Source organism: Capricornis sumatraensis, chromosome 9, assembly GCF_032405125.1.
Source record: "Capricornis sumatraensis isolate serow.1 chromosome 9, serow.2, whole genome shotgun sequence".
NCBI classification, from domain to species: Eukaryota; Metazoa; Chordata; class Mammalia; order Artiodactyla; family Bovidae; genus Capricornis; species Capricornis sumatraensis.
The window spans coordinates 100,449,894-100,476,531 of NC_091077.1; the positions used below are offsets into that span (position 1 = coordinate 100,449,894).

Here is a 26,638-nt window from a genome sequence, read left to right on the forward strand (position 1 = left end):
GGAAGTCAGGGGGGAATAAAGTTTCCTGCCATCATGAAGCAAAGTTTCTTGCACTGGGGATGAAAAGCATAAATGAGTGATTTATCGAACTATTAGCAGAGAGTAACTGCTATATTGCAGAAAGGTGACACTTAAAGAGCAGGTGGAAAACAAGAAGTCCATACAGGAAATAGATTAACAAGAAGGACATAAACAGGAAGATCACCAGTGGGGAATCTGAAGGAAAGGGTGATCAAAGAGTCAATTTTAGGCAATTCGTCTGCTGCTTGGAGCCTCTCCTTCAAATCTGTTCTACCAGCTGCTGCTAAATTTCTTTATCAAGCATGATTCCATTCATGAAATCAAGCATTACAATCTCTGCTCTCATCTAGTTCATAATATATATGTAGAAATAAGGTGACAGAAAAACTATCCCTGCAACTCTAGAAATAGTCTCTACACAGTAACTTTTAAATTAAAATATTCTTATAATTCCCATATTATTGATAAATGATTACTAAGAACATCAAAGTTTAAGACAGTCATGTAAACTACCATAGAAACAAAGAAATATAGAATATATTCCTTATTATCAAGGATTAGTCACTGTAGCCTATATATTTGTAAACATTTATTTCATGAAGTGAAGTGGGGACTATTATCAGGAAAATAGCCAATGTTTGTTAAGTTTATGGATTTTTTAAATTTTTAAAATATGTAAAATATTTTATTTTAAAAAATTGAATATTTTAAAATTTTTAATATTAAATATACACAAAATATATTTTAAGTATTTTAAAAATGCACATAACTGTGTTTATATATATACATATGTAGATATGAAACATGTTTAATCCAAATAGCTGAATTTAATCATTAATGTTTTATTTGAATCCAAACTATTATTCTAAAAATATGCTTCTATAAAAAGCAAAGATTTCCCTAAATCTATTGCAACTCCTTGATGGATATGCCACTTTAAGGTGCTGTTTCAGATAAGCAATGAAATTACAGCTTTAGGCTATAAAGGGAAAAAATATTGTGTGTACTTACTAAGTATAAAGTAAAATGCAAATCACCATAACCAATACTGATTACCAAAACAGACCCAAAGATCTTACAGATAGATTACCAAGATGATACAGGACAATGGCAAATTTTAATAACTACTAGAGTTCTGGAAATATTCTTTGACAATCTCCTTTCAAGTGAATTTAGTGTTGTACTCATGTGTGTGTGTACTCAGTCGTGTCTGACTCTTTGAGATCCCAAGAACTGCAGCCCACCAGACTCCTCTGTCCATGGAATTTTCCAAGCAAGAAAACTACGGTGGGTTTCCCTTTCCTCCTCCAGGGGATCTTCCTGACCCAGGGATCAAACCTGCGTCTCCTGTGTCTCCTGCATTGGCAGGCAGATTCTTTATCACTGCCTCACCTGGGAAGCCCAGTGTTGTGCTCATATCAAACATTTAATAACACATTTATTTGAAATATTATAAATATTACAAATATCCCCTGAAATGATCAGTATTACTGATCTTAAACTTTGGATATACTGTTATATAGCACTTTGAATGAACCTAACAATAAGCCTAATTCATTAATTCAGAGTTATAAAAGCTTTCTAATCGTCTATGGTTACAGAGCAAAGGATGAAGATTCTTGGCATCACTCTACTAGAAATCCTGCCATCTTGACTACCTCTCTTTCTCCCACTCACTAAGGAGGTATTTCTTGAGCTTCCAAGTCTGTTTTATCCATATACTTTTTCTTATGAGTGAGTTTCTTGCATAAGGTTATTATGACTAAACTGTCCACGATATCGGAGAAGGCAATGGCAATCCACTCCAGTACTTTTGCCTGGAAAATCCCATGGATGGAGGAGCCTGGTGGACTGTAGTCCATGGGGTCTCGAAGAGTCGGACACGACTGAGCGACTTCACTTTCACTTTTCACTTTCATGCATTGGAGAAGGAAATGGCAACCCACTCCAGTATTCTTGCCTGGAGAATCCCAGGGACAGAGGAGCCTGTTGGGCTGCCATCTATGGGGTCGCACAGAGTCGGACACGACTGACGCGACTTAGCAGCAGCAGCAGCAGCAGTCCACGATATGGACACTTTAATATGCAGGGTACAGAGGTAAATTAAGAATGTAGGGCCACAGAGAAAAATGATCTGATGATGTCACACCTCTGTTGTGGCTTGGCTTTATCTCTATATTAGTACAATCTACACACACAACACACATCCCATGCATATGAATGTATGTGTGTATGTATGTATGGGTTTTCCCAGATGGCTCAGTGGTAAAGAACCCACCTGCCAATGCAGGAGATGCAAGAGAAATGGGTTCTATCCCTGGGTTGGGAAGATCTCCTGGAGTAGGAAATGAAAACCCACTTCAGTACTCTTGCCTGGAAAATTCCATGGACAGAGGAGCCTGGTGGGCTACCATCCCTGGGATCACAAAGAGTCAGACATGACTGAGCACACATACACACACACACGTGTGTGTGTGTGTGTGTGTGTGTGTGTGTGTGTGTATACTCACTTTTAGTCTTTTCATCACTAAGAATGTGTATGTAATTAACCACAATCTCTATGTCCCAGATCTTGATATCTCTCCATGACCAGTCCCCACAGACACCTCAAACTGATACCACCTCACTTGCCCTCCCTTCTGAGTAAGCTAAGGATAACTCATTGGGTAGTGACTCTTGTTTAAGGTAGAAAAAACCAGATGGACTCACATCCACATCATTTGTTTGCCAAGGTGATAGAGTAGTAAATTTCTGTACTTCTAAAAGGAACATACAAAAAACTGTGGTTTCTTGGAGCACCTCTGGGTGAAGTTTATGGGTGTCAATTACCCTCTATCTACCTTTCAACCTTTCCAGGTATTTCCCTCTTATGTCCAGACACATGACCTAAGTCCCATTCAAACCGGTGCCTGAACCTAGACTTCACTTTCTAGCATTTATGCTTTGGCTTAACATATTCCTCTGCATTCCCTCTCTCCAAATCTTTCTCTCTCTAACTTTTTGTATACTTAAGAGGATATATTAGCCCTATTCCTCTATTGTGCCATGAAGCCTTACCTAAATCTAAATTAAAGAAACTGAAAAGCTCTCTTTTGAATTCCATAGCCCTTTATATCTCTCAACACCTAACACACTTTTCATTCACTGTTCTGTCTCCCAATCTATGCAGCTACCCAGGAAAATCCTTTAGAGTAGGAATTTTGCTGTAAAAGTCTACCAGAGGAAGCAGTCAATAAATGCTGAATAATGGTAATAAAGCTGAACCAAACACTGCTTTAGAAGATTTGCCATTTTTCATTAATAGAATGACAGACATAAATAGTAGCTACAAATCATGATAAATGTTATTGACAAACTTTTCTCTATATTTATGTTATCTGAATCTATATTAATACAGAATTATAGAGTCCCTGACCTGGTGCACCATCCCCTTCAACAGTCTCAAATACATATATTCAAACAATTAAAGCAGTACTGTGGGCTGTAAAACACTCTGCTGAACAATGCCCTGATCCTCTACTTATGGCTTAGGATTTTAAAGCAGAATAAACCAGGCAAAGAAAGATAAAATAGTCAAACCAGTTAAAGGCAGAAACATGTTTATAGGTCAGAAAAATGAGAACTTATTTCTTTAAAACAAACAAACTTCTAAAGTAAATACAATGATTACCATCACCTAGTTCTAGCTTCGTTTTAATTTCTCTCCTGCTCTATGTTCAATCTACCTAAGGAAAGAATTTCATCGTAAGGAGTTTCAAAATTTAAATCAACAGGAACATATAACATGAAATTCTCCCTAGGATGCTGAATCCATTATGGACAAAGATTCTGTAATATTGATCTTTGTATCCTTGAACATAGTACTCAGTACAGAACAGTTGTTCCTCAAATTCTTCCTGAAAATATCCAACTTTTAATATGATATCAATTGCTGAAACTAAATAGAAAAACTACATATTCTTACATAGTAAAAGCAGTCTTTCAATTTTTTTTAAAGCCAATTATTCATCATTTTCTTTAAGAAAGCATACACTTAGAAATACACACACGGTTTATTACTCTGATATTAACATCAAAAAGCAATGAAATATATTTACCCATTATATGATTCAGACACACCCGCAAATGGCTCATTTTCACAGTTGGCATAAGCAAACACAAAAGTCAGTACAAGTGAAATTACAGATGTGAGCAAAGCAAACTTCATTATGTTTTTACACGTCATTTTGAATTTCGAAACAAGAATGCCACCTAAAATCTGACCAAGAGCAGCTCCAGGAATTAAAACAGTCCCTAATGAGAAAAAAGATACAGACAGTGAGAAAACATACAAGTATACTCAGTAATTTATACCAATAATTATATCATTTTAAAACTATAATTTTTATATGTGTGTGTGTTAGTCAGTCAATTTTTATATAATTTTTAATAAAATTTATAACATTTTGAAAATGGCACCTTCTACTTCCCTCATACCAAAAATTAGAAAACATCAAAAACAAGTACTACTCTGGTTCTAACATATGAAACATTCATGTGATTTAGAAATAATATGCATAAATGAGTTAATAGTCATATTAAAATGAAAGTTAATAAAATTAATGCTTTGAATATTAAGATCAACATGTATATAGACTTTGTAGCTCTCAAATTCATACAACAAATTGTCTCATATCAGAAAATCGGAAACATATCAAAATCAGTATAAACTTCAACAAGTGGCTATCCAAAATTTTTCACTTCCCTGGTGGCTCAGTGGTAAAGAATCTGCCTGCAATGCAGGAGACCAGGGTTCAATCCCTGTGCTGGGAAGATCCTCTGGAGAAGACATGGCAACCCACCCCAGTCTTCCTGCCTGGAGAATTCCATGGACAGAGGAGTCTGGAGGCCTATAGCCCATAGGGTCGCACAGAGTCAGACACGACTGAAGCAACTAAGCAGCAGGAGCACCCAAAATTTTACACACATAAAATTCAATAAACATCTAATGTGGTAAAATAAAATTATTAGATAAAGCTACAACAAAAGAAAATGTTTTACCTGCAAGAGTAGCTGCCGAGCTAGAAGACAATCCAAACTGATTTTCTATAAATTTAGGTAAAAAGGTAGCAAATCCAGTAGTAATTAAGGCTTCTGAACAAGTTGATAGAACTAAACACATAAAGACAGTATTCCTCATCAAATTCTAAAGAAAAAATACAGTTCACCAAATGAATAACTATGATTATACTGTAAAACGTAGCACTAGAATGGTAAGTTCCCTGATGAAATAGCACATTTTAAATAAATTTTTCTAAAATTTCAGCATTTCCGTTAGCACAAAAATAAATATTGACTATTGATAGCCTTCTACATAAAATGTTGATAAAAATTATACATAGAGCACCTAGGAAATTGATAGATAATTAATCAGTAGGGTGAACGTGCCCTGATCACAAGCAAGGGACTAGGGAAAGGAGGTGAAAGCTGGTTTGGAAAGTTCCCTTCCCCAGTCTTACTATAAATCTCCATATAATAAATCTACCTCTTACTCAATTTTTTTATTGTGCTCTATTCCTATATTCAATAAATGAAGAATTGACTATAAGCAGAGATGAGAGTGGTTCCTAAGTACCATACTTGTAGTTTTGCTCCACAAGTGAAGCAATCATTAGTTAAGAACCTTAGCTGGGTATAGAGTTAAGCAATTTTAAACAAGGGTCTATATTGCTGGTGTTCTCAGAATCTATTAATCTACCAGAGGAGAGTAGAGAGATTCACTTATTTCACCATATGTAACCATAAAGTGAAAAACTATAAAGTATAGTTCTGGAATATTCAATGCAAAAAAAATCCATAACTAAACAACACACACACACACAGAGGAGGCACAAAAAGGTAACACAAAAGATTCAGAAGTCAGAGCCAGATGATGCAACATAAAAATAACAATAATGACAAAAGGAAAAAAACACCTGAATGAAGAAATGAAATAGTTTTTTAGAATAATGACTAGAAAATATTTAAGCTCTCAGATTGAAAAAGATAATGGACTCCTAGTAAGCATTAATGAAAAATGATAGACTCATAGGACCTAGTAAAGTTCCTGAAATCAAAGAGAAATTCAAAAATTGGCAGATGGAAAGGATAGCTAAGAATCACATTAACTTGAGACTTCTCAACTTCAACATATTTAACTCGAAAGGAGCCAAACACTATCTACAGACAATGAAAATTAAAGAAGTATGATCTGAAAGTATTCATCCAGTTAGAAATATCATTCTGACATTCAAGGATACTTAGATGGCATCCTATCTGAGAAGACAGTGATAAAATGCTGTATCTATAGAGATTTGATCAGAATTGAGATATTCAAGAATGAGAACATAAGGATTAAAAAAAGCATTGGTGAGTAGTGAGTCTTGATGGCAATACATGTGAGAATTTATAAAAATAAATTTAAACAGAAACATATGAAATAAAATGAAACTACTATAAAAAGTTGGAATTTAAAATTATAAACAACCACAGCAAAACACAAGAATGTGCCTATATGGGAGAGGAGGAAGGAGAGTTAAAAGGTAGGATGGATGATGTAAAAATATTTTAAGGCTTTCATTTGAGGAGGAAAAAAAATAATGAAAAGTAAATAAGCTCATCCCAGGGGTGGGGGAGCCTGGTGAGCTGCCATCTACGGGGTCGCACAGAGTCGGACACAACTGAAGCGACTTAGCAGCAGCAGCAGCAATTAAGTTCAAATCTTGAAAAGGTAAAATTATAAACTCCCTTATGTACAAAACTTTTATGATGCTAAACAGAATACTCTGCCAAGTTTAATAAAATAGACCATAACATTATTGTTTCTTTAACCTCAAATTCAAAAGAAGTAACCTCTAACTGCCACTTTTTCCACAAAGGAAAAATACTGGTTTGGCATTCTCAAAAACATAGTTACAATTCATTGGTAATTGATCCACCCATCACATAAGAGAAATGGCATGGGATAACTACTGAATATTGATATTGCCAATAAGATAACTCACGTTCTTCTAACCATTCTACTGAGAAATACTTTTCATTTACTCAAAGCACAATACAATTAAATCTGGAGAAGTCTGTATAAGAGCTAGAACTATAGTAAATAAGCAAGCAAGAATGCTTTGTGATAATACTTCTGTGTATGGGTATACTGTTTATTAACATTATTTGTTTTACATTTTTATCAATAACCTCAGATATGCAGATGACACCACCCTTATGGCAGAAAGTGAAGAACTAAAAAGCCTCTTGATGAAAGTAAAAGAGGAGAGTGAAAAAGTTGGCTTAAAGCTCAACATTCAGAAAATGAAGATCATGGCATCCGGTCCCATCACTTCATGGCAAATAGATGGGGAAACAGTGGAAACAGTGGCTGATTTTATTTGTCTGGGCTCCAAAATCACTGCAGGTGGTGACTGCGGCCATGAAATTAAAAGACGCTTACTCCTTGGAAGGAAAGTTATGACCAACCTAGGCAGTGTATTAAAAAGCAGAGACATTACTTTGTCAACAAAGGTCTGTCTAGTCAAGGCTATGGTTCTTCCAGTAGTCATATATGGACGTGAGAATTGGACTATGAAGAAAGCTGAGCACCACAGAATTCATGCTTTTGAACTGTGGTGATGGAGAAGACTCTTGAGAGTCCCTTGGACTGCAAGGAGATCCAACCAGTCCATCCTAAAGGAGATCAGTCCTGGGTGTTCATTGGAAGGACTGATGTTAAAGCTGAAACTCCAATACTTTGGCCACCAGATGTGAAGAGCTGACTCATCTGAAAAGACCCTGATGCTGGGAAAGATTGAAGGCAGGAGGAGAAGGGGATAACAGAGGATGAGATGGTTGGATGGCATCACCAAGTCAATGGACGTGGGTCTGGGTAAACTCCAGGAGTTGGTGATGGACAGGGAGGCCTGGAGTGCTGCGGTTCATGGGGTTGCAGAGAGTCGGACATGACTGAGTGACTGAACTGATACTGATATTGATATATATATACATATGTATTTGTGTGTGGAGTATGTGTGTTTGTATGCGTGTGTATGTACACACTGTACCTTTAGAGCAGCTGGAAAATCTTTAAAACTTTGTCCAAAATTACCATCTGTAGCTTGTAAGGAATCACTCTGATGAGTTTGGGAAACTTTCCCTTCTTGAATTTTTGCTGTACCTAAAAAAGTAGTAAATATACTCACTCTGTCTTCTTGCTTTCAAATGATTCTGACTCATCATTTCCACATTAAACAAAATGAGTTAAAAGCTTTTTTCTTTTACTCTAATTCTAACATACTTTCTAGATGAAATAATATTTAGTAACCATTATCATGTCCTTTAATTTTTAATAACAGTACTGTGAATAAAGTTGAGAAAAGTCACTATGTGGAATCAGAAGCTGAATGGCCTCTGATTCAATGGAATCTACTGCTACACTTCCTACTTTTCTTTTGCCTGTTTCCAAAAGTTAATCATCTATTCTTGTACATATAACAATAGAAACAATGAAATGTCTTCAGCTTAGAGAAAAATACTTCTATAGATACGTGTATGAACCACACAATTATAAAGAAGCAAAATCTCACAGAGAAAGAAATGTATATTTTTTCCATTAATCTTTTATTTTTGTACAAATTTTTAGTATTGAAATTTAGTGGAAAATAAGTATACTACAGCATGACTTTGGTGACAACTGAAAAAAAAAGTACTTGCATTATCATTAACCAATAACTAACATCAATAATTTAACGTAGATTGGGTCCTGAAGTTACCAACTAAATATAGACTAATAGTTTAAAAGATATTATATCTTGAATAAACATAAAACAAGATTCTGATGACACATAAGTTACAAATTTAGCAAGTATTTAATAAAAAGGTGAATATGTACAGTTTTATTAGGTATTAATGAAAAACCAACAAAAGCCATGAATATTAAGATTGTTACCCAATATCTCCTAAAATAGAGGCATATTCAAAAGTCTGCATAAGCAGACAACTGAGATTCTAAGTAAAAAAAAAAAAACATTGAATTTTCCAGAGTTCTTACTAATTTCCAGGGTTCTTATCAATCATTTAGGAAGCACCACTTGGCCTAGAGTTGGAATAAAACTTTGGTTTTAAAGAAGACATTTTTACCTGGTAGATGTTTTGGAAAGCAAGAAAAAGGTATTATCAAAGACCAAGCAAGCAGCCAAGATATAAGAAATCCAATCCACCATGCCCCCAGCCATCGAGGGTCATCCTCAGTGATATCAATGCTGTGTGACAGAAAAACAAGGGGCAGACGTCAACTCTGTCTTGTTAATTAGAACTCAGCCCTGATAACTACATAATTTATAATTCAAATGCATATACAGATAAACTATATTATTCAAAATTTCAAGTGGAGCCATTTTGAAGAATCCCAATGGATAGCAGGCATAAATGGTCTCAGAATAATGGCCTACAAGTATTTCACATGACAAATACAGCATAAAAGTTTTAGCTATTTAATAGTAAATATAAGTATGTTAACTATTTGAAGGCATACACAGAATTTCTGAACATTCTTCAATCTTGGCTAACTTTTTCTTCTTCACATATTATAATATGTAACATATATATAGAATACTAAATACATCTCACAGCAAATCACCAATTTTTGTTAAAAGCCAATACACTATGCTTCAATTGTGGCATTCATTTGAATGTAAAAACTCTGCTTAAAGTGATAAATATTAAGTTAAGCCACTTGCTCAGTCGTGTCTGACTCTCTGCAACCCCATGGACTGTAGCCCACCAGGCTCCCCACCAGGCTCCTCCGTCCATGGGATTTTCCAGGCAAGAATACTGGAGTGGGTTGCCATAACAGTTTCTTAAAATGGTTGTCACGTTCTTATATCAACAAGCTTTCCCCTAAAATACACTATTCCGATAACTCATTTCACCCCACCAAAATGAAAACCCAGCTCTCTACTGCAGGACTTCCTCTCCAGACCTTTTAGATAGTCTCTAAAAGATTAACCTAGGACTGCATACAACAGTATCGTTGCATAGTACAACCTCTGAATGTTTTTATTAACCTACGGTCTCTAAAAGATTTACTTTGTCTCTAAGAAGATTAACCTAGGACTAATAGCTAAAGAACAGATCATACGCTGTGACTATGTTTTCTTATTCATTGTTCACAGTGATGCAAAGGACTGTGTAGTTACAGTAAAATGAGATAACATGCCCTCATCAAAGGTTACTAACTTCTCTTTTCAAGAAAAGGAGAAGGTAACTCAGTGGATAAGAAGGGGGTTTCAGAGTCAAAAAGACCTACTTCATTTCATGCCTTGGCCACTTACCCAGTTCTGTATATCAACTACCTTATAAGATAAGTGAGAGGATTAAATAAAATGGCATGTAAAATAAAGTTTTATATATATATATATATATATATATATACATATATATATATAATATACACAAAACCTATATTATATATCTTATATACACGAAAATACCTATATTGTCTGAAACATAGTATGGGATAAATAAACATTATCTATTATTATCCTCCAGTGTCACAATTGATACAGCTGAACAACTATTATCCCTATGGTATTATCAGAGCTACTACAGCACTTTGTCTGAGAACCATAAACTATTAAGACTCTTTCAGGCTATCTACCCACAGCAACATCCACTGAAAGCACAGCTAATTTTAATTAAATTATTATTTTTGAACAATGCATAGCATCTTGGTTGTATATTTTGAAAAATAAGACCAGCTAACTATCAGTCATCCTTATTTATGAATAAATACACTATACCAAGCGATGATGTGGCATTAATTCATGAAGCAATGCAGCCAAAATACTACATAAAAATTGTGTGCATTCAGTTTTTTTTCCAGAAAAATCCCTCATGTTATTCTGAAGAAATACTATAAAAATGCTCTGCCTGTGGTACTAACATGATTAAAATAATATAAATCTAAATCAAAGAAAAATAGATATCGCCTTGCCTGTGTTTCGAATCAACATCAATGTACAGGGTTAGCAATTGTCCTCCTAGCACATAGCCAACAGCAGGGCCTAAAATTGACATGGCATAGCCAATTCCTAGAAAAAAGCAAAGACACTGAACATGATCGTCTGTGCAATTTTGCTTTGAATGTCTGACAAGTTAAGAAAGACAAATATTTTATTACAGAAAAACAAAATGATTCAAATTACATCACAATTACACATTTTTAACTAAAAAATGCCATTTGAGTGGTACCACTGTCAAGGAGCTTCAAATACATGAATCTATATAAAATTTTTTAGACTACAATAATGACTGCAACAAATCCAATAATTATAAATATATGGAAAGCTATGTCATGTGAACTCACAGCAGGGGTAGTCTTCATCTACCATTACCCTCTGTGAACAGTGATGGTAATTTCTGTCTACAATGCTCATGGAAGAAAGCAGGGTGAAATGAGAAGCCTTTTATCTTCTGTGCATACATGCATGCTAAGTTGCTTCAGTCCTGTCTGACTCTTTGCAGCCCTATGGACTGTAGCCTGCTGTACACATTCCAAAAGCATTCTTTATTTTGGACTATGGCAGCTGATTTAAAACCTGGATCTGGTCATTAGTCTGCTTCTTAAAAGTAAACCAGTAAACTCTTGCTCTTAGTGAATCTCCCATTTTAACTGGCAGCAGAATTAAATGGACCTCGTTTTTCTGATATTTAAAATTTTGCCATACACAACTTTTTACTCTTTATTAAAAAATTGTTCATACAAAAAATTATATCCTCTTATGGCACCACCTTCTGAAATGATTATTAACTACTGAAATTCTCATTCCCATACACGGAAGGAAAGAAATATACCAAACACAAAGTGAAGCATACATCAGTGGCAAAAATGATTTATGTACTAGATTAAGGCTCCAAAGTAGAGGTCATGCAAGATGATCTGAAAACATATAAGACTTTTATTTATCTGTCCTACCCTAATGTATGGGCTTCCCTGGTGGCTCAGTGGTAAAGAATCCGCATGCCAACGCAGGAGATGTGGGTTCAGTCCCTGTGTAGGAAGGATCCCCTGGAGAAGGAAATAGCAACCCACTCCAGGATTCTCTCCCAGGAAGTCCCATGGATAGAGGAGCCTGGCCAGGCTACAGTCCATTGGGTCACCAAAAGAGTTCGGCACGACTTAGTGACTGATATATATATATTTAAATGTAAAAAATGTGTTAGTAGAAAATTTTAAGTATATCTAAGATTCATGCTCACAAAACCTTTATGGATAGAAATACACGATTTAAAACGGAAATCGATGATTCCCAAATTCTCTTTAGTGATAGATCTTTTTTATAAATTATATCCAATTGGGTTTAGATTGATACATTTATAAGAATGGTAGACGGACTAGGTAGACTAGTGTTTCCAACCAAATTGCCCACTAAGAAAAACTTCTAAAAACTGTAACAATCATTTTTAAATATACACTTGAAGGCAAAGAGATAAAAATAGTGAAGGACCACTGTGTTAAGATTCTGAAGAAGAGAGATGTTTAACAAAAATCGAGACTGATATTTTTTTTCCCCGCTGAGTACACTGGCTGATTCTACAAGAGGCACTGGAAGGGGAAACTGTCCCTTGCTAGGCTTTAGGAAGGAGGGATACAAACGATGCGGCTCAAAGTACATCTTGTAAACTTTCCCTGCCTTACATTTTAAGTTGGCCCCGAGGAGGTTATACTCTAAAAGCAAGGACGAGTTAGAGGTAGACTGGTTCACAGCACAAGTGCAGCTTAGCTTCAAATAAACTCAATCCCTGAAACTAGATAAAGGGCATCCCACTGCAGTGTTCCTGCATATGAGAGAGACTAGCAAGTTACTAAAAGACACGTGGAGTGATTCTCAAAAAAATTCTAGAACTAGAGAATAGATCTGTCAAAACAAACATGAAATGGATCCACAGTAGATTACTTAGAACTAAACTGGGTATTATGAAACTGGAAAATATATTATTAAATCAGTAAATATTTATCAGGAAGCGAGAAAAAAAATAAAGATAGAAAGTATAGAAAGGACATTAAAGGACAAAGAATGCATTTAAAAAAAAAGGCCTAGCATACATGTAAGTGGAATAGGAGAGGAGATAATAAAGCTGAAGTTAATACACTGGAGCAGTCTGCTTGTGCTGAATTCTCTTATTTTTCCATCTGAAAATGATTTTTTTTTTACTCTTTTCCCTGGAGTATTTTCACTGGAAACAGAAGACTAGCTGCCCATTACTCAGTACTTTAAAAGCACTATTCTACTGTGTTCACTTCTGCTCCTTTCCTATGATTATTAGTATAATTTCAACTTATTGACTTAAGATTGTTCTTCAAGTTAAAGGAAAATGATTTTTTAATAAAGCACTGCGGATGCTGCTGTTGCTAAGTCGCTTCAATTCGTGTCTGAATCTTCATGACCCTATGGGCCATGACCTGCCAGGCTCCTCTGTCCATGGGATGCTCCCGGCAAGAATACTGGAGTAGGGTGCCAGGCCCTCCTCAAGCGGGTCTCCCCAACGCAGGGATCGGACCCACATCTCTTACGTCTCCTGCACTGGCAGGGTGCCACCTAGGAATCCCAAATAAATCATTAATAACACTTATTTCAGGAGCTTAAATATAGAAGGGATCACAGGGCACAGAAATAACTAAATGTTGGGACAAGAGTAAAGTTCAAAGGTTTTAAGATTATGTGATGATCAGGAATGTGATAAAAGTATCAATTAACATTAGAATTTCATAAAATCAAGTTTGCATATAAGGTAATTAGTAGATGAACAGTAAAAGAGCATATAGCTAGGAAGTTAATAGAGGGGAGAAATAAAATAATAAATATTAAATTATCAAAAAGAAAGGAAAAAAGGGCACTAAATAAGAATGTAGAGTAAACAAGAAGTACATATTAAGATGAAAGATTTTAACACAAAATAAGATTCAATGAACTTAAAAGTTTAATTAAAGAACAAAAATTGTAAACCCCAAAAAGCATTTAAAGACAAAGACATAACGAGTGAATGACATGGAGATGGCTGTGAGGTTAGACATGCTGTGTGACTACAATTTTCCCATCATTCTAATAGGTACCAAATTTTGACTGTTTTCATTTTGCCCATTTTTGCCTTGCTGCCTAAAACTGCTTCACATAGAGGGAGGCATCCTATCAGTAACAGATACTATTGTAAAACAAAGATAGAATGGGGGAAGATTTTGGAAATGGGGAAATGTATAAACACAAAAAGCTTAAAGGATTTCACTCAACAAAACTTAATTATCCAATGAAAAGAATCAGTTACCTGACGTTGAAAACAATTAAAATGAGTTTCCAAGTTTTATCACTTTTGTTTTTTTTTTTTCCCTTTACTCTCAAAAATTACCACTCAGTGAATCCCTACAGTACTGAGAAGAGTTACAGCAGTGGGCTTTGTGGCTGTAATCTTTAGAAAGACCATGCTTGTGAGGCTGACCCTTGGTTTGCATCTGGGATCTTGAATGTCCAGAGGGATGCCACTATTCCCATATAAAGGTGGATCATTGTGCTGAAACTGTTTGTACAAACAATGTGGTTTTTCCCAACACTTGTATTCCTTCCGAGAGTCTAGAACTTTCCTATGTGCAAGGTAGAGGGTTCCTATACGGTCGATTCCCAGTAAAATCCTTGAGCATTGAATCTCTAATGAACTTAGCTGGTAGAATACATTTCACATATGCTCTTACAACTCCTGGCTGGAGGAATTAATTTTGGCCTCTGTGCCTCCACTAGGAGCAAGTGGGTGCTTGAAGCTTGTGCGTGGCTGTGTATGTACTTTACCTCAGGCACCTTTTCCCTTTGCTGATTCTCCTTTGTATCCTTCTGCTGTAATAAACTGTAGCCCTGAAAACTGTCAGTCCCGGGGAATATAAAATCTGAGATGGTCTCTTGGGCCTTCACCCCACCCTTCCATTCTTAAACAGTCTTTGAAAAACTATGTATTCTGTGTGTTACTAAAATATAAAGATTGAAGTTGTTTTATGAGAAGCACTGATTAGAGGAGGACCTCAGAGAGGAAATTTGTGAACTGAAAGACTGAAAAGCAGCACTGGTAGCTAGCTGAAATAAAAGCACTGTTAAATTAGTTACATGGGGTTGTACAGATCAGCCAGAATGTGCGAGAGAGCATCAGATCTTGTGCAAAGACCAAAGCAAAGCAAGCAAACAGGTAGGAGTGTAGTGGTTTCTATATCAGAGATTCAGGGCTCCACTGAACACAGGTGACTTCCAGCGACTATGGCAACAGGTCTCTTTATACACTGAAAGTTGATGTCGCCCCAAAATTCATATGTTGAAACCCAATTCCCAGTGCAGTTGCATTTGGAGGTGGGGCCTCTGGGAAGGGATTAGGTCATAAGAGTGAAGCCCTCAGAACAGGATTAGTGCCCTTAAAAGAAGGCCCAAGAGCTCACTTGTCCCCTCTGCCACAGCTAAAAGGCAGCTGACCACGAATCAAGAAATGGACCTTCACCAGATACTAAATCTCTGGACACCATGATCTTGTACTTGCCAACCTCCAGGACTGTGAGAAATAAATTTCTCTTGTTTGTAAGCCAACTAGTCTATAGTATTCTCTTTGAGCAGTCCAAGTGGACAAAATCCCCTACATTTGAGTATACTAGTAAAGTGAAAGTGAAAAGTGAAAAGTGTCAGTCACTCAGTTGTGTCTGACTCTTTGAGACCCCATGGACTGTAGCCCACCAGGCTCCTCTGTCCCTGGAATTCTCCAGGCAAGAATACTGGAGTCATTCCAGTAAGAGAATAAGGAGTCATTCCCTTCTCCAGGGGCTCTTCCTGACCAGGAATTGAATCCAGGTCTCCTGCACTGCAGGCAGATTCTTTACCATCTGAGCCACTAGGGAAGCCTCGATAAAGCAAAAACTCACATGCAAATTTATTACACATTAACTTAGATGTAGGCCATCCATGATTTAGTCAGCTCTACATTTCAGGAACTCCAGGGATGGAATTTAAGAGAAATTTGTGCTGTCAAGAATTAGATCACACAGGGAAAATATTGAGTCATATGTAAAAGGCATTAATCTGAAACGGACAACTCCACAGAAGTTTCTGAGTACCACTGTGTGGTTTCTTTTGTTGACTTTAGTCAGTTCCATGTAGGATGAAGTAAGTCACACAGAACAGCAAAACTCTACCCCCACACCTGTGTAAATTAGCCTGGGAAACATTCCAGCAATCAGACGACCTACTTCTTGGATGGCACTTCAAGAAAGGCTTGAAATGCCCAGCATAGGAGAGAAAGGAGGATGTCAATAAAAATCAACCACATTCAACTGGTACTTCAGCAAATAGTTAAACAAAAAAAAAAGTAATATTGCATTTACCTAGTGTAAATACTTATGAAATCACAACTAACTTCTTAAAAAGTGTATGTTGTACATTACTTATAAATTCAATAAGCAATAACATGAAATGGCACTGAGACATCTGTATTAGCAGCAAACTTACCTATATAGAGAGAAGATTTGTGGATGGGCACAGAGTCATCAATAAAGGCTGTTCCCAAGGTATACAGAGGAGTTCCCCCTGTTCCCAGCAACAGTTGTCCCAAAATAAAGACATACAAGTAGTAGAAAAGTGGAGAACTTGAAGTGCTACAGCTGCGTTTATTCTTTGCTGTTGAGCAAGTATCTTTAGGGAAAAAAATAAAATAAGATTGTGACTTTATCAAAATGTTACCTAATACTCTAAATTTCAGAAATTATACTTGCCTAACATAACCTTCCTTCTTCACTTTATTATACTTAAAAAATACTTAGAATATAATTAAGATATTTAAAAGACATATTATTAAAGAAAATACATGAACCATTGGATGCATGCTCAATTGCTCAGGTGTGTCTGACTCCTTTGCAATCCCATGGACTGGCCTGCCAGGCTCCTCTGCCTGTGGGAGTTTTCAGGCAGCAATACTAGAGTGGGTTGCCATTTCTTCCTCCAGGGGATCTTCCCAACCCAGGAAGAGATCTTGGGTCTTCTGCATCTCCTGCACTGGCAGTCGATCCTGCACCACTGAGCCACCTAGGATGCCCATATGAAACATTGCAGCTTCAAAGCATGGCAGCATCAAAGTACGTGGTGCATATATGCAATGACATAGTACTCAGCCATTGAAAAGAAGGACGTGATGTCATTTGCAGCAACATGGATGGGCCTAGAGACCGTGGTACTGAGTGATGTCAGACAGAGAAGTATCCTATGACATCCCACACATGTGGGACCTAAAAAGAGACAATACTAATGAACTTACTTACAAAACAGAAAGACACTCACAGACTTAGACAATGAATTATGGTTGCTGGAGGGAAAGACTGAGTGAAGGTATAGTTAGGGCATTTGCGACGGACATGTACAACATTACTACATTTAAAATGGATAACCAAAAAGGGCCTACTATATAGCACAGGGAACTCTGCTCAGTGTTACATGGCAGCCTGGATGGGACAGGAGTTTGGGGTAGAATGTTACACGTGTATACACGGCTGAATCCCTTCTCTGTTCAACTGAAACTTATCACAGCATTGTTAATTGGCTATACTCCAACACAAAATAAAGTTTAAATATATATATATACTTTTTTTTAACCACAATATTGATTTTATCAATCAAAATATGTCATATGGCATTTGGCTTCCCTGGTGGCTCAGAGGTTAAAGCGTCTGCCTGGAATGCAGGGGACCTGGGTTCGATCCCTGGGTCGGGAAAATCCCCTGGAGAAGGAAATGGCACCCCACTCCAGTACTCTTGCCTGGAGAATCCCATGGAGGGAGGAGCCTGGTAGGCTACAGTCCATGGGGTCGCACAGAGTCGGACACGACTGAGCGACTTCACTTTCACTTTTCTGAGTTACTCCACTTAGTGTGATAATCTCTAGGTTCATCCATGTCACTACGACAGATAATTATTCCTTTCCTTTAATGGTTGAATATTATTCCATTGTATGTATGTGTGTATATATCTATGCATACACACACACCCTGCATCCTCTTTACCTTATTCACCTATTGATAGACATTTAAGTTGCTTCCCTGTCTTGGCTATTCCAAATAATGTAGATATCAACATTGGGGAGCACGTATGTTTTCAAGTTAGCGTCTTCTAGGAATAAATGCCCAGGAGTAGACTCTGGATCATTTTAGTTTTTTAAAGAACCTCCAAACTGTCTCCACCAATTTACACTGGCTGCATCAATTTACATTCCTTCCAGCAGTGTAGGAGGGTTTCCTTTTCTCCACACTCTCTCCAGCATTTGATACTTGTAGTTTGTTTTTGCTTTTTTTTTAATGATGGCCATTTTGACCAGTATGAGGGGATACTTCATTTTAGTTTTGACTTGTATTTCTCTAGTAATCAGTGATGTTGAGCATATTTCATGTGCCTATTGAACATTTGTATGTTTTCTTTGGAGAAATTTAGGTCTTCTGCCCATTTTTTGATTGGGTTGTTTTTTGTTATTGAGTTGTATGAGCTATTGGTGTATTTTGGAAATTAAGCCTTTGTTGTTCACATCATTTGCAACTATTTTCTCTCAGTCTGTAGGTTGTCTTTTTGTCTTCTTTATGGTTTTCTTTGCTAGGTAAAATTTTATATGCTTGATTAGGCACCATTTGTTTATTTTCACCGTTATTTCAACTGACTTGGAGACTGACCTAAGAAAACATTCCTGCTGCTGCTGCTGCTGCTGCTGCTGCTGCTGCGTCGCTTCAGTCGTGTCTGACTCAGCGCAGCCTCATAGACGGCAGCCCACCAGGCTCCCCCATCCCTGGGATTTTCCAGGCAAGAACACTGGAGTGGGTTGCCATTTCCTTCTCCAATGCATGAAAGTGAAAAGTGAAAGTGAAGCCACTCAGTCATGTCCAACTCTTCACAACCCCATGGACTGAGGCCCACCAGGCTCCTCCGTCCATTGCTACACCTTATGTTAAAGAATGTCTTGTCTACGTTGTCTTCTAGAAGTTTTACAGTGTCATGTCTTATATTTAACTCCTTAAGCCATTAAGTTTATTTTTGTGTCAGGTGTGAGGGAATGTTCTAATTTCATCGATTTACATGTAACTGTTCAGCTTTCCCAACATCCCCTACTGGAAATATCATCTTTTTTCCATTATATACCCTTGCCTCCTTTTTAACTGACCCTATATGTGTGTGTTTTTTCCTGAGCTCTCCATTCTGTTCCATTAATCCACATCTGCTTTTCTGCCAGTACCACACTGTATTGACCACTGTAGCTTTGCAATATTGTCTGAAATCTGAGAAGGTTATACTTCCAGCTTTGTTCTTTTTCATCAGGATTGCTTTAGAAACTCTGGATCTTTCACGGCTCCATATAAATTTTAAAATTATTTCTTCTAGTTCTGTGAAAAATGTAATAAGGAATTTGATAGGTATCTGCATTAAATCTATAGATTGCTTTGGGTAGTGTGGCCATTTTAACAACATTAATTCTTCCAATCCAAGCCCATAGGATACCTTCCCATTTCTTTAAATTATCTTCTGTTTTCTTTATTGATGTTTCATAGTTCTCAAAATACAAGTCTTTTACCTCCTTTGTCAGGTTTATTTTACTTTTGTAATGAAATTTTACAAGGGATTGTCTTTTTACTTTTCCTTTCTGATACTTCATTGCTAGTGCAAAGAAATACAACAGATTTCTCTGTGTTAAACTGGTATCCTGCTACCTTGTTGAATTCATTTATCAATTTTAGAAGTTTTTGTGTGGACTCTTTTAAAGTTTTCTACACATCATATCATATCATCTGCATAAAATGATAATTTTATCCCTTTCTTTCCAATTTAGATACCTGAAAATGGTTACCTTTAAGTTTGATTAAATAAAACCTTTTATAAAAAAATATCATATTTAAAGGCTAGACATAAAAAATCCATATTTTCTAACTTCATCATGGGCTTCCCTACTGGCTCAAACAGTAAAGAACCCACTTACAATGCAGGAGACCTGCGTTCAATTCCTGAGTCAGAAAGATCCCCTGGAGGAGAGGGAATGGCTACCCACTCCAGTATTTTTGTCTAGGAAGTCCCATGGACAGAAGAGCCTGATAAGCTATGGTGCATGGGGCCACCAAGAGTCAAACATGACTGAGTGACTAACATACACACACAAACGAACTCATCATATTATATTAATGAACTGAGAGACTTGTTAAAAATATATTCCCAACCCTCTCACTTTAAATCCAGTGTAGCATCCAGGAATTTGTATTTTAACAATGACTTCAGCTAATTCTATTTTCATTTTCTTGATATCAGATCAAGATTTACTATTTCCAAATTGATGAGACGTAGGGCCCCTAAAGCACCAATTCTGAATATTCTTTAACTGGTTGATAGTCATCAAATTTTCAGATGCAAATTCAATGCATAAAAGTAAGTCTTAAAATTTTGTATTTAAAATATTCTCTATAATAATATTGTGTATATTCATGCTATAAGAGGTTTGTGGATATTTTGGCAGGTAATCTGTATTTACAACGGGACTAAGTCTGCATTATTTGTGATATTTCCCTGGCCATGTCAAACCTTTGAATTATATTTCCTGATTTCAGTATTCATTTTCCTGGAGGTAGTAGGTTAGACTATCAATCTCTTATTACTTGATACACTGCAAAACTGAACTTATGTATATGCATTATTGCTTTACTGTTTTCTCCTACTTCCTTTTTTATAATAGGTAAATTGCCCTTAGGAAAATATTTTGTTGTAATAATCCAGTTAGACATTTTGATTATATGAGCATCCTATGGGGTTTGGTGTTTTATTGTTTTTCCCAGAGGAAGTAATCAATGAGCTTCAACTTGCTTGTTTAAATAAATTTTCAACATGCTTGAAGAACATCAAGGAAAGTATCCAGGGTTAGGAGAGAAGATGGCTGAGGAATAAAAAGGCGAGATCACCTTTCTCCCCACAAATACATCAAAAATTCATCAGTATATGGACCAACACCTACAGAACAAGTTCTAAATGCTGGCAGAACCACCCAAGCTTTCAAAAAAGCAAGCCAATCTCCTTAGAACAAGGCAAGGCAAAAGATAAAAATAATAAAAGAGACAAAGGGTTTCAGGACAGGGACCTGAAGGAAGAAAAGTTTCCGCACACTAGAAAATTCTCTCATGGCTGGGGTCAGGGGAAGCTTCAGAACCACAGAGGGGAGCACAGTGGCGGGCGCTCAGAAGGCACAATGGAGGAATCCACCACAGAGATCATGGCCAACAGCACGCCACGGCCAAGAAGCGGCTTGGATGCCTCCGCCTGCAGCAGAGGTTAGAGCAGGGTGTTGGCTCAGGTGCAGGTGTTGGACCTCAGGGAGAGGACCTGGACTGGTTTCCATTCTCTAAGGGACCTGGGATGACACAGTGCAGGGAGTCAGGGGAAAGACTGGGCATCCCAGGGGGGCAAGAGGTCCTTGTCACTGGGACACGCTAACTCTGCACTCACAGACAGCAGCTGAGCGCCTGCCAACCAAACCAGTCAGGGCCCCAGGCAGAATTACACTTGACTGCAATTTACAATTCCACAGCACGAAATGCAAGCTACCAGACTATGGCATCTGGTGTCATCACTTCACTTCAGGGCAAATAGTTGGGGAAAAAATGAAAACATTCACAAACTTTATTTTCTTGGACTCCAAAATTACTGTGGACGGTGAATGCAGCCATGAAATTAAACAACGCTTGCTCCTTGGGAAAAAAAGGAATAATAAACCTAGACAGTCTATTAAAAAGCAGAGACATCACTTTTCTGACAAAGGTCCTTATAGTCAAAGCTATGGTTTTACCAGTAGTTATGTACAGATTTGAGAGTTGGATCATAAAGAAGGCTGAGCACTGAAGAACTGATGCTTTTAAATTGTGGTGCTGAAGAAGAATCTTGAGAGTCCCTTGGACTGCAAGGAAATCAAACCAGTCCATCCTAAAGGAAATCAACCCTGAATATTCACAGGAAGGATGGATGCTGACGCCGAAGCCCCAGTACTTTAGCCACCTGATATGAAGAGTCGACTCATCGGAAAAGACCCTGATGCTGAGAAAGACTGAAGGCAAGAGGACAAGGGGACGACAGAGGATGAGATGGTTGGATGGCATCACCGACTCGATGGACATGAGTTTGAGCAAACTCTGGGAGATGGTGAAGGACAGGGAAGCCTGGCGTGCTGCAGTCCATGAGTCTCAAAGAGTCAGACATGACTGAGTGACTGAACAACAAGCCACTACCAAACCCAGGGAAAGTGCCTGAAGCAGCAGACAAACTGCCACTGATGTGGCCCAGACCCCAGAGGTGGCAATTACCACCAGGTTGTGAGTGGACACACATTGCTGCCTGCACACTGCTGAGAGGCTAAGCAGCTTGGTTCTTCCCAGGGACCCACGGTCTGGGGCCAAGCCAAATGCTCTGAGTGCACATGACCCATATCAGGCTGTGAGAACATCCAGCAGGTCTCTATTACCACAGGTAGCTCCTAGAACTTCCCTGGTAGCTCAGACGGTATCTTCTGCCTGTGAGGCAGAAGACCTGGTTTCAATCCCTGGGTCAGGAAGATCCCCTGGAGAAGGAAATGGCAACCCACTCCAGTACTCTTGCTTGGAAAATCCCATGGGCAGAGGAGCCTGGTAGGCTACAGTCCATGGGGTCGCAAAGAGTCGGACACAACTAAGCGACTTCACTTTCACTTTCATATCCCAATTGTGGCTGCCATACCCCCTCCCTCTCCCCAGACAGAGTGAGCAAGTGAGTCCTAAAAAGTCTCAGCCTTTGCCTCCTCGTGTCTAGGAGGGAAGTCATGAGAGGGCACCCTACAAGCAGCACATGCGTGTGTCCTTAGTCACTTCAGTCGTGGCTGACTCTGCAACCCGGTGATCTGCCGTCCACCAGGTTCCTCTGTCTATGGGATTTTCCAGACAAGAATACTGGAGTGAGCTGCCATGCCTTCCTCCAGGGGATCTTCCCGACCCAGGGATCAAACCAGTGTCTCCTGCATTGCAGGATTCTTACCCACTGAGCCACCTGGGAAGCCCACCTCCAAGCAGAGTCAGACCCAAAACCAAAGCAGAACACCAGGAGCTGTGTGACCAAAGAAGAAAGAGCATTAGCAGCCACAGGTGCAGCGGATCAAATACCCACAATTAGCCTGAGACTGGACTCTAGTGGAGAAGGCGATGTCACCCCACTCCAGTACTCTTGCCTGGGAAATCCCATGGATGGAGGAGCCTGGTGGGCTGCAGTCCATGGGGTCATGAAGAGTCAGACACGACTGAGCGACTTCCCTTTCACTTTTCACTTTCATGCACTGGAGAAGGAAATGGCAACCCACTCCAGTGTTCTTCCCTAGAGAATCCCAGGGATAGGGGAGCCTGGTGGGCTGCAGTCTATGGGGTCGCACAGAGTCGGACAGGACTGAAGTGACTTAGCAGCAGCATCAGTGGACTCTAGAGACTCTGGACTTTGGGACAAAGTACAAGCTGGAATAAGGCCAGATCTGAGACTGAGCGGACCCCACATGGCCCACAACAGGTCTAGAGAACTTCCTGGAAATACTGGAGGACTTTGGTGTGTGCTTCTCTGAGTGCTCTGGGCTGTTGAGTGTTACTTTTATCAATAGTCTTGGGGTTGTTGTCTTCTATGCTGTGTGGCTTATGAGGTTTTAGTGCCACAATAAACAGCTGGACTTGAACCCCTAAGGTGGAAGAGCTGAGTCCAGGACTTTGAACGACCAGAGAACTCCCAACCCCATGGAATATTAACTGATGAGAGCTCTCCCAAAGGTCTCCATCTCAACACTAAGATCAAACCCTACCCTAAGGTCAGCAAGCTCCAGGGACAGATGCTCCATGGCAATCCTTTAGCAAGACAGGAGTACAGCTCTGCACATTAGCAGAGAGGCCGCTCTAAGCATACCAAACCCATAGACACATCAAAAAGCACTGCTAGACATGGCCCTGCCCTTCAGAGAGACAAGACCAACTCCATCCACCAACCAGAAAATCTTCACAAGGCACTGGTCCAACCCTACCCATGGGGGTCAGACTCCACAATAAGAGGAACTATGACCTTCCAGTCTGCAGAAAGGAGACCCTAAACACAGCAAATTAAACGAAATAAAAAGCCAGAGAAACATGCAGCAGATAAAGGAGCATGGTAAAAACCACAAAGACAAAACAAATGAAGAGGAAATGGGCAGTCTACCTGGAAAAAAATTCTGAGTAATAATACTAAAGATGATCCAAAATCTTGAAAATAAAATGGAGGCATGGATGAATAGACTGGAGGCACAGATAGAGAAGATGAAAGAAATGATCAATAAGGACCTTGAAGAATTAAAGAATAGACAGTTGGCAATGAACAACACAATAACTGAGATGGAAAATACACTGGAGTGAACCAACAGCAGAGTAACTGAGGCAGAGGAATGGATAAATGAGCTGGAAGATATAATGGTGGAAGTGGCTGAGGCAGAGCAGACTAAAGAATAAGGACTAAAAACAAATGAGGACAGTCTCAGAGACCTATGGGGGCAATATTAATCATAGAAACATTTGAATCATAGGGGTCCCAGAAGACAACAAGAAAGGGCATGAGAAAATATGTGAGGAGATTATAGCCAAAAACTTCCCTAAAATGGGAAAGGAAATAGCCACCCAGGTCCAGAAAGCTCAGAGATTTTCATACAGGATAAATCCAAGGAGAAACATGCCAAGGCACATATCAATCAATCTAACAAAAATTAAACACAAAAAACAAATATTAAAAGCAGCAAGGCAAAAGCAACAAGTAACATAAAAGGGGATCCCCATAAACCTAACAGCTGATCTTTCAACAGAAACTCTGCAGATCAGAAGGGAATGGCAGGATATACTTAAAAGCGATGAAAGGAAAAAACCTACAACCAAGATCACTCTATCCAGCAAGGATCTCATTCATATTTAAAGGCGCAATGAAAAGCTTTACAGACAAGCAAAAGTTAAGAGAAATCAGTACCACCAAACCAGCTTAACAACAAATGTTACAGGGACTTCTCTAGACAGAAAACACAAGAGAAGGAAAAGGTCTACAAAAACAAACCAAAAACAATAAATGATAATAGTATCATACATATCAATAATTACCTTAAATGTAAATGGATGAAATGCTCTAACCAAAACACACAGATTGGCTGAATACATACAAAAACAAGACTTCTATATATGCTGCCTACAAGAGATATGCCTGAGACCTAGGGACACATACAGCTGAAAGTGAGGGAACTAGGAAAAGACATTCCATGCAAACAGAAATCAAAGAAAGCAGGAGTAGCAATACTCATATCAGATAAAATAGACTTTTAAAAAAAGGCTGTGACAAGAGACAAAGAAGGACACTGCATAATAATCAAGGGATCAATCCAAAAAGAAGATATAATGATTATAAATGCACCCAATATAGGAGCTCCTCAATACACAAGGCAAATGCTAACAACTATTCAAGGGGAGATCAACAGTAACAATAATTGAGGGATATTTTAATACCCTATTCACACCAATAGACAGGTCATCCAGACAGAAAATTAATAATGAAACGCAAGCTTTAAAAGATACATTGGACCAGCTGGACCTAATTCATATCTACAGGGCAATTCATTCTGAAACAGCAGATTTCACTTTTTTTCTCAAGTGCACATGGAACATTATCCAGGATAGATCACATCTTGGGTCACAAATCAAGGCTTGGCAAATTGTAGAAGACTGAAATCATTCCAAGCATCTTTTCTGACCACAACATTTTAAGATTAGATATCAACTACAGGGCGAAAAAAAAACAACTGTAAAATAACACGAACACATGGAGGCTAAACAATATGCTTCTGAATAGCCAAGAGATCACTGAAGAAATAAAAAAAGAATTAAAAATATACCTAGAAACAAATTACAATAAAAACACAATAATTCAAGGCCTATGGGATGTGCTAAAAGCAATGCTAAGAGGGAAGTTTATAGTAATACAAACCTACCTCAAAAAGCAAGAAAAGCATTGAATAAACAACCTAACCTCACACTTGAAGCAACTAGAAAAAGAAGAAGAACAACAACAACAAAAACACCAAAGTTAGCAGAATAAAGGAAATCACAAAGATCAAAGAAAAAGTAAAAGATCAATAAAACCAAAATCTGGTTCTTTGAGAAGATAAACAAAGTTGACAAACCATTAGCCAGATTCATTAAGAAGAAAAGGGAGAAGACTCAAATCAATAAAATGAGAAGTGAAAAAGAAGTTACAACAGACAACACAAAAATACAAAGGATCATAAGAGATTACTATGAGCAACTACATTATATGCCAATAAAATGGACAATCTAGAAGAAATGGACAAATTCTTAGAAAAGTATAACCTTCTAAAACTGAACCAGGAAGAAACAGAAAATATGAACAGACCAATCACAAGCACAGAAATCGAAACTGTAATAAAAAACTAGTACAGCCACTATGGAGAACAGTCTGGAGATTCCTTAAAAAACTGGAATTAGAACTTTCCTATGACCCAGCAA

General features: G+C 38.0%; 1 protein-coding gene across 1 annotated transcript in view; it reads right to left on the bottom strand.

The window, feature by feature from the left end:
• LOC138086407 (solute carrier organic anion transporter family member 4C1-like) overlaps positions 1 to 26,638 on the bottom strand; it is a 78,830-nt gene that overhangs the window by 12,775 nt on the left and 39,417 nt on the right. Inside the window, exons 3-8 of the mRNA XM_068981195.1 lie at positions 16,554 to 16,736; positions 11,021 to 11,117; positions 9,166 to 9,287; positions 8,091 to 8,203; positions 5,062 to 5,206; positions 4,119 to 4,314 (exon numbers count right to left, since the gene is read on the bottom strand). Coding sequence (XP_068837296.1) covers positions 4,119 to 4,314; positions 5,062 to 5,206; positions 8,091 to 8,203; positions 9,166 to 9,287; positions 11,021 to 11,117; positions 16,554 to 16,736 — 856 coding nt within the window. The remainder of the gene's footprint in view (positions 1 to 4,118; positions 4,315 to 5,061; positions 5,207 to 8,090; positions 8,204 to 9,165; positions 9,288 to 11,020; positions 11,118 to 16,553; positions 16,737 to 26,638) is intronic.